Below are 13552 nucleotides of genomic sequence, written 5' to 3'. Positions count from 1 at the left end.
CATGGGACCTCCCTTCTCCCCCAGCCCCATTCTTTCTCCCCTTACAAATGTTGCCAAATGATCTACGTGGCGGCTTTGAACCTGCTCTCCCTGCCGTGACCCATGACTCCCCACTCCCTGCATACCGACGTCCTCATTCCTGGTGACTTTCGGGGGTGACTTTTGAGTCCTCACCGGACCCTTCCTCGCCCTCCAGCCTGCCTCCTGCTGCGCCCTTGACCCACCGCGCACCAGTCATTGTCCTCTAGGGCTTTGTGCTCTGATCCCCAACCCTTGCTCTTGCCACCTCCCTGCCTGAGAGCCCCCTCCTCCCCAGTCCCTCTGCGCATCCAGATTCTTCCCATCCTTCAAGATCCAGCTCAGACAACACCTCCTTTGTTGACCCTCTGCTGAGCAGAATAACCCGTTTGTGTGCCTGCCCTTCAGACTCATAATGCGTGTTTTCTAGTCTCCTCACCCAGCACGCGGTTATATCTGTGGGGTATATTTTATGCAGTTGCCTTTTTCATTTGGCTTCTGTTTTTCTTAAAAGCGCGCACACACACTCTTACGATTCTGCCTCAGTTACATTAATTTCTTGAAGATAAGAGCCTTGAGATCGCAGACTTCTTCCATGACTGCACTGGGGTGGCCTGTGCCTAATAACTGTTGTGAACAGACAGAAAATCAGTGTGCCTTTGCTGCGATTTGGTGAATTTGGGATCAAGGATGGAATCGGGGTAGGGAAGGAGGAGTAACCACAGAAGGAAAAAGGCAGTGGTAATAGTGCCTTTTTCCTTCTCAACCTTACATGGGGCGACATGCCTTCCAGGAACGGAGGGTTCCAGGGGAAGAGCCTGGAAGCCTCCGGAGAAATACAGCTTCACAGCGGACACACATCTAGAGCCCAGGGCTTGCGTTCTGTTCTCCACTCTGCCCCTGACTCACACCATAACTTTGAGCAGATCGCTTCGCCGTTTTTCTGTTTGTCCCTTTAACCGTAAAGGAAAGTTCCTCATGCTTGCCCAAGGCATTTTCACTGTGTTATGACAGGGATACGTTTTCTGAATCTTCAAAATAATGGCTCTTTAGGATTAAATTGTGGTCACCCTTCCAGAGGTAGACATCATGTCATCAGTGTAGGTTTGTAACTGAAGTTGAATCCTAGCTTGAGCGCGTAATGGTAACTAAATGGCATGACCAGAAGCAGGATTCCTAAGAAGCAAAGAAAACAGGCAGTTGGGGGAAAACCTGTTCTGTTCAGGGCAGGCAGTTGGATGGGCGGTTGTGAACTGTCACCTGCTGAGAACCTGACAAGCTCCATGTGCCACCGACACACCCCTCAGGGTCAGCGCTGGGGGCGTCATCTCCTGATATTCCTGCCCTCCCCCACTTCCTAACATTTAGGGCAGCCGTCAGGGCTCCTCGTTGCCAAAGTTTTAGAACAGGGGGCCCCTGCCTGAGACCTTTGGCATCAGCAGTACTGGGTGGGCGTATGCTGGCTCGTGCAGGAAAGAGCTGTGTCCAAGGCAGTTCTCTGAAATTCTGTCTGTCCCTGGCGCTATTTTCCAAAAACACACGGGCTGAGTCTTTTTTGGCCAGTTTTCAAAAGCGGCCCCCAACCCCAGCCCACAGGCAAATTCTGATTTTCTTTTCCCCAGAACCCTAAAAATGTAAATAATTCCAGTCTACCACTGATCGGTCTATTTGTGCTATTTTTGTTTGAGGCAGACAGTTTATTCTGAGAGCTAGCAATACTGCCACTCTCCCAGCATGTTCTAGCATCCACGGTCTGGAACGTTCCCTGGAAGTTGTTGGGGGTACATAGGAGAAGAAGAAGAAATACAGATTTAGTCTGCGTGTTTTTGTAGTGGTGTTATCAGTTACAGGACATGCGACGATTGGTTGGGTCTTAGCATAGAATTAGGTGGGGGTGTGGTGTGTGTGTACCCGTGTGTGCGCGTTCACGTACTTTCCTCGGGCTTGCTTACGGAACCTTAGATGACGGTGCTTTGGTGGCAGGTAAGTGTATTCCCTGCCTTTGCCTAATGTAAGTTGATCCTGAGAAGTTGTGCATTTCATTTGATGCTGATCACTTAGCACCGCTCCCTCCCTTGCTGAGGTCACCCTTCCCGAGGTCCTGGAGCACAGCGAAGAACATCAAGAACATTGAGAATGCTTCCTTGTCTTGAAGCAGGGCTTGCAGACAAACCAGTCGGGCAGGGTTCTAACTGCAACTGTTCCCCGGACATAGCACCTGCTCCGAGTCTAGTAGCCAATGCCATCTCTCTGTCCTTGGTCGCCTCCCTCTCACCTTCTCGGCACTGAGCAGAGCAGTGTGATGTTCACCTTCCTCGGGGGTCCCTATGATCGTGTACTGTCTGCAGCATGACGTCCGGTTTTCTTTCCTGCTCTCGCGTCCTCACTCCTGGTGCTCTGTCCTGCCTCCTGCTCCCCTAGGGATGCCAGCCGGGAGGCCAGCTGTTCCTTCCCTGGGCAGCCCGCCCTGCTGCACCCTCTGAAAACCACCACCCCTCACGCCCCTCCCGTCCACGGAGCCCAGGGGACCTTTTCCACCAAATCTTCCTGCTTTTGCCCTTTCAGGCTGATTGGTACTCAACAAGAAAGTCCTTCTGCCTACTCATTCTGTAATCTAATGCTTTATTTTCCAAATGTTTGGTATTTTGTGTTACTAAAGCCACTGCATTCTCTCCATTGCCTGCATTTGAATACTTTGCTGTTAAAAAACAAAGGGAGTCTTCTTTATTGATGCAACATTGGTTTGCGCTCTGATTGTTTTATGTTTTGACTCATTTCCTCTTGGGCGTACCCCTCCCCCCAGGACCTCAAGGGCCATGTTTGTGTTTATTGAACAGGCGTGGCCCCTGCAGGGCATAGCCGTCAGCGAGTGCAGACCTTCTTCCAAGAGAGTGATGGCTTCTCTCTCTTCGACCTAGGGAATAAACCCTCCTGCCTCTGCACTGCTGCCTACTTTTTAAGCTCCGTTTGACAGAGGATGACAAAGACGGCGTCCCAGGGCCACTTAGGAACCTTTGCAGTTGCTCAGGAGAGAAGAGGATGCTAATGGTCCAGACTGGGTGGTAGCCATGGGGATGAGAGTGATGATTGCATTTGGATTCCATTTCAGTATATGTGCTGCCGAAGTGAGCACATCGGATTCCATTTCAAAGGCAGGCCTGCCATGTAGGGAGAGAGCTACTGGCCCCGTGGTGTAGGGCCTGAGGAGCTGGGTGAATCACGGATTTACTGAGACCTTGAAAAGAAGGCACATTTGGGGAAAACGTTAGGAGTTCTGCTTTTTTAATATTAGAGATGCCAGTTGAGTGTGAATGGGAAGGAAGAGCGTGCTTGGAGGTCATGATTCGGGGTCAGCATAGGGCCCAGGGGTGTGCTTAGGGTCATGGGGCCACATGGGTCATGGTGGGGGGGGGGCAACCAGAAAGAGGCCAGCGCCCTGGGGTTCTCTGCTGCTTACAGGGGAAGGAGGTGAAGCAAACCCAATATAGGTGCCCGGGAAGCAGCAGCCAGTGAGTTGGAAGGAAGAAGAGAGACACTTTCTCGGAAGCAAGGGAAGGAAGAGGTCTGAGGGGGAGAGTTCGCTGGTTGACGTTACCGTAGAGGGCCTTTTGGAGCATTCCCTCCTGTCCCCCAGTTACCTCCTTAGATGGGGAGCTTCCAGGGGGCAGGCACAGGTGTCCTTCAGCCTTGTGTGGCCAGCTCCGAGGCAGCATCTAAGCCAAGCCATGGGCTCTGTAAATAACGGCTGGCTGGCTGGACGGACAGACGGACATCTCTGTCGGTGCACCTGTGAGGTTAACAGGCGGCGCACACGCCCCTGTCACTCTCAGTAATGTTTCTCACCGGCGTGTGATCTCAACTTCTGGATGGCAGTGTGGTGTCCTCCGCCCCCTACCCCTTCCCACTGTTTATTTCCCCGAGGACCCTGGTTGGGGGGCGGGGAGGCGGGGGTTCTGAACACCGTGTGACCTCAGCTCTGTGATGCTGCCCGGCTCATGCCTTGCTTGTTTGCTCTGTCGTCTTAAACAGCTTTACATCCAGCCCATGATGGGGGCTGGCCTGAATTACGAATGTTACCGGTTCGGCATTTCACCTTCCACGAACGCGCTGGTGATCGGTGCTACCGTGATGGAGGGCTTCTACGTGGTCTTTGACAGAGCGCGGAAGAGGGTGGGCTTTGCAGCCAGCCCCTGTGCAGGTAAGCGGTGCTGGCATCGGACAGAGAACCCTAGTCGGAGCGCCCCATGTCCGTTCACTTGCTCGGAAGCAGTTCCTGATGATGGGTCCGTTGCTACTGAATTGTTTAATGCAGGCCTGTCCTCAGTGGTCCGTCTAACCAGCAAGGCGTACTGTAGAGCTGTGGCGGGAACAAGTGAGGCATCCACGGAAAACATTCAGTCCTGTGCTCGGCACGTGGGAAATGCTTGCTAGACGTTAGTATTTTAGTTCTCTTCCATGTTAAATTTAAAATGGTATCTCACAGGGGCGCCTGGGTGGCTCAGTCTGTTAAGCGTCCGACTTCAGCTCAGGTCATGATCTCACAGTCCATGAGTTCGCATCGGGCTCCGTGCTGACAGCTCAGAGCCTGGAGCTGCTTCAGATTCCGTGTCTCCCTCTCTCTGCCCCTCCCCCACTCACGTTCTGCCTCACTCTCTCAAACATAAATAAACATTTGAAAAAAAAATTGTATCTCACACCGTAGGATAAACCATACGGGGCCTTGGGGAAAAATTACAGGTTTTTTGGCTGTGGAATCAAAATAAATAAAGAAGATTCATGGACAAGCTGTGTTTTTTTCTTTCCCTGAAAGAAATCTTTATTATGAAATAAGTCCGTGCTTATCATTGCCGTTTCTTGAAATCCTAACCTAATGGGATCAAGGAACGTGTTTTTCTCCTAGAAGCCCTTGAAGAGCTGGTGTGTGGGTGAGTCAGCAGCATTGTTCTGCAGAGCTGAGCTTGAGACTCGGGCTGGGGTTCTGAGGGACCAGGAGAGGGCAGGAGAGTTGATGGGTGGGTCATCCCCCTAAGCTCGAAAACGCATGTAGATGAACAGTGTGCTAGAATGGGGTGTCTGCACAGTAGGGAGGAGGGGGGGTCGGGTACGCCTGGCAGTAGCCCAGGCTGGTGTGGACAAGGCCAGTGCCAGACGTGGGCGTGAGATGGAATCTCCGGGGAGGCATGGAGCGCGCGTGACCCGGCAGTGGCCAGGCGCCGCCGTGCTTCCGGGCAGGATTCCGGGAACTCACAAATCCTGGCACTTTGATTCGGAGTTGGCGGCTCACATGCCGAGGGAGAGGAAAAAAACAAGCAAATGTGAGACAGCCAAAGAATGGACAACAAGGGGCTAGAAGAGAAGAAAATCAGAGGCTGGAGTGAAATACAGTAACACCATGCAGTGCAGGGGTGGAGGGGTGTGGATTTGATGCAAACATCCTTAGACACTAGGCGTAGTGACCGGACAGGCAAGGAGGCTGAGACTAACTGTGCTGGTCCCTTCGACCCTGAGCCACACCTTCCCTGGGATCTAAAACCAATGGAAGGAAAGTGTATGGGCAAGTGTCAGATGATCGCAGCTGGTTTATTCTGGAGGCGAGATTTCAGTTCTTATTTACTACTCGGATCGTGGTCACAAGATGGGGATCCTCGTTAAGAAAGCAGGTCAGTGATGTGTCACAGCCTTGCTTGGACACATTGGCATTCCCAAAGGGTAAAATGACAATTTGGAGACAAGGAGAAGAGAAATAGGGAAAGAAAATTTTACATCCAGAATACTGGCTCGACTCGTGCTCTCTAAGTAAAACCACCCAGGGGCGCCTGGGGGGCTCAGTCAATTAAGCATCTGATCGCAGCTCAGGTCATGATCTCACGGGTCGTGAGTTCGAGCCCCATGTTGGGCTCTCTGCTCTCAGCATGGAGCCTACTTTGGATCCTCTGTCCCCACCATCTGTCTGCCTTGCTTGCACTCTCTCTCTGTCTCTTAAAAATAAATAAAAACAGGGGCACCTGGGTGACTCAGTTATTGAGCATCTCACTTTGGCTTAAGTCACAATTTCACAGTTTGTGGGTTCGAGCCCTGCATCGGGCTCTGTGCTGACAGCTCTTCCCTCCTCATGCTCTGTCTCTTTCGCTCTCTCAAAATCACAAATAAACATTAAAAAAAAAACAACCCATGTACATATTTGATTGTTGCAAATATCTTCTTAACCACTACCACAGATCCCTCTGACTTTGCACTGGTGAACAGGTTTGGAATTCTGGAGATCACGTTTACCTTTCCGAGTGCATGAACTGGTTTTAGCCCGTGAGATGTCCCTGGGGGAGACCGTTCTCCGGGCACCACTTGAGACTGCAAGGTCTGAGATGCCGCTCTGTCTCCTGGCTGTGAATATTTTACTTCTTACAACCCAGAGAACTAAGCACTAAAGCAATTTTCCTCACAATTTCTGCTCTCTTGTCAAATACCATTAAAGTAGAGGCTACCGTGGCAACAGCCTTATATGGGCCACTTAATACCGCAGAGAGCGTGTTCACCATGTCTCCTAAGTGAATTGCTGTTGGAAATAGTTGAATATTAAGCATCTCCAGGCAAAGTGACATCCATTCCTGCATTTCAACATGAATTTTTTGTAGGTGCGCTTAGGGAAGTTTTTCTGTTTTGAAAAATGTATATTTAGCGTTTTGGCACTTAAACATTTGATTTTACCAGCTGTGGGAATATATGCAGATACGTCTCCTCTCCCGTGCAAAGTGTTTAGCCATTAAAGTAATTACTTTTGTCCAAGCTGCAGTTAGGATCAGACAGTGGCCTCTGGCGCTGTCAAATGGAAGAGAGACACCGCTTTTTCTTCTTTTGAAAAGTGTTCATTTTTAATTCATAACATGCTTTAAATAACAAAATGGTTTAAGTCACAGGAAGTCATGTGCTTTGTACACACTTTTGGAATACCCCGATTTAACAAATGCTAACGTTTTGTCATATTTTCTTCAAAGATTTGTCATAAACACAGAAAATCTAGTTAAAGCCCCACCCCATTGCCTTCCCCCGAGTTACCCTTTACCCGGAAGCTGGTGTATATTCTTATAATTACTACACACTCTACGTTTCACTACATAGTTATGAGTACCTTGCATTAGTTGTCTCTTGCTTGGTAACAACCTAGCCCCCAATTTAGCGGCACTTTGTGACCTTGTGCAGGTGCTGAAGGTCAGGAATCGAGGAGTGGCTTTGCTGGGTGGTTCTGGTCTAGGGTCTCGCGTGAGGCTGGAGGGGCGTCTGGATAGCTCACTCTCGTGGTGGGTGGGAGGAGCCCTCCATTCCTTGCCGTTTGGACCTCACACCAGGCTTCCCTGAAAATAACTTAAGACCAGTCATATGTGGTCACCCGGGAGGAAGTGATTCCGGGGAGTAAGAGAGCCCCCAAGACAGAAGCCACAGTCTTTTCCCAACCAGTTTTGAAAGTGACGTACTGTGACTTCGGCCCTATTCTGTTGGTTGCGCAGAACCACCGTGGTGCATTGTGGGAGGGGATAACATGTAAGTAAATACCAGGGAGCGGGGATCGTTGGTGTCACCTTAGAAGCTGTCTGCCATATACCTGTGAGGGAGTTCCACTGTAACAACCAGCGTTGGTTGGTTGGTTGATTGGTTGTGGGTTTTCGGTGTTTTAAAATGTATATGGGGGCACCTGGGTGGCTCAGTTGGCTAAGCGTCAGAGTTCAGCTCAGGTCACAGTCTCGCGGTTCGTGGGTTCAATCCCCGCTTCGGGCTCTGTGCTAACAGCTGACAGCCTGGAGCCTGCCTCAGATTTTGTGTCCCTCTTTCTCGCCCCCCCCCATCTCTCTTGCTCTCTTGCTTGCTCTCTCTCTTGCTCTTGCTCTCAAAAATAAGTAAACATCTTAAAATTTTAAGAAAATAATTATTAAAAAATATGAAATGTATATGAATGCTATATAGTAGTATATACAATACATCCTTTGCAACCTGCTTTATTGCTGAGCATTACATTTTCTAGATTTTCTGTGCTGATATGAGGTCACCCATTCTGCTGCTGTACAGTATCCTATTGTATGAATGTACCCAGATTATTTACCCAGTCCTGCCTCGATTACCTTCTGCATCGTTACGCATATTTGCAATCATCAACAATACCTCAGCGAACATCTTTCCACCTGTGAATGAGATCTTCTGAAAATGGAATTTCTAGATGCTTTGGTTTGCCAGCCTTCGGCATTACTGGCTGCTGTCAGATTTGTCTTCCAGGTAGCTGGACCATCAGAATTACATAAGAGTAAGTCCCTCAAAGTATTGTATTATATTTGTTCTCTTTTTGTTTTTGCTTTTTGCCAATCTGTATGTGTGACATAGGGTCACAGTTTGATTACTTCTGAGATGACACAACTTTTGATATTGATGGGGTGTCTGAGGTTTTTTTCTTATGGTGAATTTTTCTACTAATAGCTTATGGACACTTTTCTACCATCTATTTTATTGATGGCTACATGTTTTTTTTTTGGTTTTTGTTTTTTTTTTTGTTTTGTTTTTTTTGGTAATGTTTATTCTTATATAGAGAGAGGGAGATACAGAATCTGAAGCGGCTCCAGGCTCAGAGCTGACAGCACAGAGCCTGATGTGGGGGCTTGAACCCACAAACCATGAGATCATGACCTGAGTCAAAGTTGGTTGCTTAACCTACTGAGCCACCCAGGTGCCCCGATGGCTACATGCTCTTAATTTTTGGTCCATTAATTTTGGGGGGCTTATGTGGTGAATATCTGCTAGTCTCTCGACTTCTTTTGTTTTTATTGTCTCTTATTTACATTTAGATTTAGTGAAATAAAGTGCACAAATCTCTTCGTTATGGCTTTTACTCTGTACCTTATTTAAGAAATTTTTCCTTAATCTAAGAAAACAGTTTTTTTCGCTAAGATACTGTATAACCCCCCCATTTTCTCATAGTATGAAGTAAGAATCTAATTTTTATAAGGGCAGTCAGTTTTCTCAGCACCATTTATGGAATAAATACATTTTCACCTGATAGTCTCAATATTTTAGTATAAAAATTTTTAATATACAGAAAAGACTAAATTTAATAATTTTTATATTTTGATATATATTAGTGTATGTGTGTACGTAGTTCTTATTTGAGCCATTTGCAAGTCGGTTGCAAATATCATGACATTTTACTCCATGATACCTCACCACAAATATCTCTTAAAAATAAGGACAGGCTCGTATATAACCATAATACCATTATGACTTCTAAAAAGTTAACAATATTTACATTGTAATATTATGTAATATCTAGGCCATATTCAGATTTCCTCAGTTATCACAAAAATGGTTTTCTTAGCTGTTCTTCCCCCCCTCCCCCCGAAAGCCATTTGTTTTGTAGCATATATCCTGTTTAGATTTGTCTAGATTTTTCCTAATGGTATCATTTAACATGTTCCTTTAACCTCACATTTCTGTAAACTTGGCTTGGTTTTAGATTCAAGTTAACTAATTAAATAATTTTAATAACATGTTTCTTGTATACCAAGACCCAATGTATATCTGGATCTATTTTTTCTTTTTTGTTTTCCAGTTTATTTATTTATTTTGAGAGAGAGAGAGAGAGAGAGAGGGGATGAATCCCGAGCAGGCTCCATTCTGTCAATGTGGAGCTGGACGTGGGGCTCAAACCCGCGAACTATGAGATCACGACCTAAGCAGAAACCAGGAGTCTCACACTCCACCACCTGAGCCACCTGGATGCCCCGGATACATTATTTCTGAACATTCTCTTCTATCCCCCTGGTGTAGTTGCCTGACCCTGTGCTATAACATGTAGTTTAAAATCTGTAGTCATAATGAGACCTACTATCCCGCAGCGGCTCAACTCTTCTCCTTATTCTTCTTTAGATGGTCCTGGCTACTTTTGTCCTTTTATTCAGCTTGCCAAGATGTCTGAAGAACTTGTTGGGATTTTGATTGGAACTGCACTGGATTTATAGAGTAACTTGGGAAGAAATCAAATCTTTATTATACAAGTCTTTTCCCCCATGAATGTGCTAAGTCTACTTGTTTAGGTCTTCCTTTATGTCCTACAGAGTTTTGTGGTTTCCTTCAAGAAGGTCTTACGCATATACCTCTTGCTTAGATACCTATTTTGCTTGTTTGGTATACAGGAAACACAGGGTTTGCTTTTGTATATTAATCTTCTATCCAGTCACATCAACAAAAAATAGTTGTTAGAGTCACTTGGATTGTCTGTGAATGCAGTCCTGTAGTCTGGTACATGGAGTAGGCTTGTGGGATTCCCTTCTAACTCTCAGTTAAGGGATTCTCAGTTTGTTGGAATCGTTTAGTATAAATGGAAAAACGGTTTGGCATTTTCTACTAATGTTAAACGTATTCCTACTCTATGATTCAGCAGCTGCACTCTTAGGTATATGCAGTGTGGAAATGAATGTGTTCTCCACCCAAAGACCTGACCAGAAGCAGCTTTATTCATAAAACAAACTGAAGGACATTATTCAGTAATTACAGTATTGCGTGAAACCGCCATTTTCATCAAGCTAAAAACAGTTCAAAGCGCAACAAAGGAAAATGGATAAACAGATTATGACACGGCAGTTATACTTAGGCTGAAGACTGTACTTTAGGATTTAAGTTTCATTTTCCCCACTTCTTAAAAAAATGTCTTTAATGTTTATTTTTGAAAGAGAGAGACACACACACAGAGCACAAGCAGGGGCAGTGCAGAGAGATAGGGAGACACAGAATCGGAAGCAGGCTCCAGGCTCCAAGCTGTCAGCACAGAGCCCAATGCAGGTCTCAAACTCATAAACCACAAGATCATGATCTGAGCTGAAGTTGGATGCTCAACTGACTGAGCCATCCAGGTACCCCTCATTTTTCCCTAATTCTTTTTTTTCTTTTAATTTTTAATGTTGTTTTTACTTATTTCTGAGAGAGAGAGACAGACAGAGTGAGCAAGGGAGGGTCAGAGAGAGAGGGAGATACAGAATCTGAAAGAGGCTCTGAAAGAGCCTGAAAGAGGCTCCAGGCTCTGAGCTGTCAGCACAGAGCCCAACACGGGGCTTGAACCCATGAACCCCAAGATCATGGCCTGAGCCAAAGTCAGACACTTAACTGACTGAGCCACCCAGGCGCCCCTTTTCCCCAATTCTTGAAGTATAATTTAACTATGTGTGGAATTCTAGGGTGACCAATTTCTCCTAGTGTTTTGAAGATGCTATTTCCATATTTTCTGGCCAATATTACATCTGTCAAAAGTCAGTTTCAGGTGTCGTACTTTAAATGGCCATCTGTTTCTTTTCTCTGCTTGCTGTTCAGAGTTACGTTAAATTTTTAATCTTCCTGGAGTTTCACCATGATATGTGTAGGTACAGATTGCTTTTCATCTTTAAAAATTTTTTTCATGTGGGGCGCCTGGGTGGCTTAGTCGGTTAAGCGTCCGACTTNGAGAGAGAGGAAAGGAGGGAGAGAACCAGCGGGGGAGGAGCCGTGAAGGGGGGCAGAGGATCCAAAGCAGGTTCTGCACTGACAGCAGAGAGCCCAAGGCGGGGCTCAGACTTGTAGATTGTGGTCATGATCTGAGCCAGAGTCAGACACTTAACCGAATGAGCCACCCAGGCGGACCCCCCATTATTTTTTGAGAGTCATAATCTTCTGTTACATGGCTGTTCTCTACTTTATTGATCAATTCCTTATTGATGATTTAAGTTGTTTCTAGTCTCCTGTTGTTATAAACAGTGTTGCAGGGAATACCCTTTGTCTGTGTTTATGTGCACATAGGAAAGCAAAACTCTAGGTTAGGGTACTGGAAGTAGACTTGCTGGGTTAAAGGGTATTAGAATGTAAGAATTTGTAATCTTTTTCTTTAATGATTATTTATATTTGAGAGAGTGTGCAGGCATGGGAGGGGCAGAGAGAGGGGGACAGAGGATTTGAAGCAGCCTTCGCCCTGACAGCAGCGAGGCCAATGTAGGTGCGGCTCGAGCTCACGAACTGTGAGATCATGACTCTTAGCCGACTGAGCCACCCGGGCGGCCCAAGATTTGTAATCTTCACGGGTATTGTCACCTTGCCTTCTGAGGAGGTCGTACTCTTTTATACCTGTGGCTGTACCAGTTTTCTAGTGACATACCCGGTGGCCGGACTCTCCAGTCGGCCCCACCAACAAGCTGTTGTCACGCTTTGGGGAAGTTGGCCAGTCTGATGGGTGAAGGTTATCTCCATGTAGTTTTAATTTATATTACTTTCTATGTGTGACGTTGAGTTGATGTGTCTAGGCCATTTTTTTTTTTCATTTTCTGTGAACTGCATGCTCATATCCTTTCCCCATTTTTTTTCTGTTGGGTTTTTAGTTTGTTATATTGATTTGTAGAATCTCTGTGGTGTAATGGAGTAATTAACTATTTGGAGGAAAATAACTATAATCCATATTTCAATTCTACAGTATTTAAAAACTTTGCTGATAATGAATTTTATTATAAAAGTACTTTTATGTATTTAAATATGTCAGTCTTTTGCTTTAAGGCTGTTAGGTTTAAAGTCATATTTTTAAAAAAATTTTTTAATGTTTGTTTATTTTTGAGAGACAGAGAGAGAGACAGAGTGCAAGTGGGGGAGGGTCAGAGAGAGGAAGACACAGAATCTGAAACAGGCTCCAGGCTCTGAGCTGTCAGCACAGAGCCCAACATGGGGCTCCAACCCATGAACGGTGAAATCATGACTGGAGCTGAAGTTGGATGCTCAACTGACTGAGCCACGCAGGCACCTCAGTTTCTTTTCATTAGTCTTCTTTATTCGAAACTTCCCTGCTGTTATTTCTTAATTTTATCTTCCTTTATGAACGTTTCAATCCGCCTGAGTAAAAAACCTGTGTTAGTATTTTAGTGAGTTTTTAGTCGCATTAAACACTGCTCTTATATATTCTCCCAGAGTCTCTATTTTCCTACCATTTACAGAGAGCTGATCTCTTTGATTTTGCGTCTGCTCCTCTCCTGCAGCGGATTTTCTTCTCACTTGGTTTGCAGCTGTTTGTTGTGAGCTTATCTTTAGTGGGAAAGCTTTTTTCTTTTTCCTTTGGAAGAGAATTCAGCGTACCTTGGGTTATAAAAATGTTACTATCAACCAATTTTGCATTTGTTTCTGCTGAGTGCAAGGCGATGAGAACTTGAGGATTTCTGTGCCAAGCTGTGTCCGTTTCGATGCCAGCCCTGCTCAGGGCGGTGGCCGGGAGGCCCTGCTTCTCACAGGAGACTCTCTCTCGCCCTTCCGCTCCTCTGACCTCAGGCGGATTCCGGCTTCCTCTGCCAGCAAACCAGGCTCTCTCATCCATCCCCATGGTGGTGGCATCAAGTCTTTTGCCCATCCCCTCCCCCCGTCCCTGGGCTTTGGATCCCCAGCTCTAGGACCTATTTTGGGGCTCATCTACATATTTAAAAATACGAGTTTATCATCTTTTCTATGTCTTGTAGTAGGAGGAATCTCTCGGTGCCAGCTAGCACTTGGCAGGGCGCAA

The 13552-nt window shown here is 46.3% G+C and overlaps 1 protein-coding gene across 1 annotated transcript in view; it reads left to right on the top strand.

The window, feature by feature from the left end:
* Positions 1–13552, top strand: part of BACE2 (beta-secretase 2) — a gene marked incomplete at its 5' end in the record, with an annotated part of 58234 nt that overhangs the window by 34770 nt on the left and 9912 nt on the right. The window contains one exon of the mRNA XM_077778641.1: positions 4048–4216. Coding sequence (XP_077634767.1) covers positions 4048–4216 — 169 coding nt within the window. The remainder of the gene's footprint in view (positions 1–4047; positions 4217–13552) is intronic.

This window comes from Crocuta crocuta, unplaced genomic scaffold (assembly GCF_008692635.1).
Source record: "Crocuta crocuta isolate KB4526 unplaced genomic scaffold, BGI_CrCroc_1.0 scaffold931, whole genome shotgun sequence".
Lineage (NCBI taxonomy): Eukaryota > Metazoa > Chordata > Mammalia > Carnivora > Hyaenidae > Crocuta > Crocuta crocuta.
This window is presented reverse-complemented; position numbering and strand designations above follow the sequence as displayed.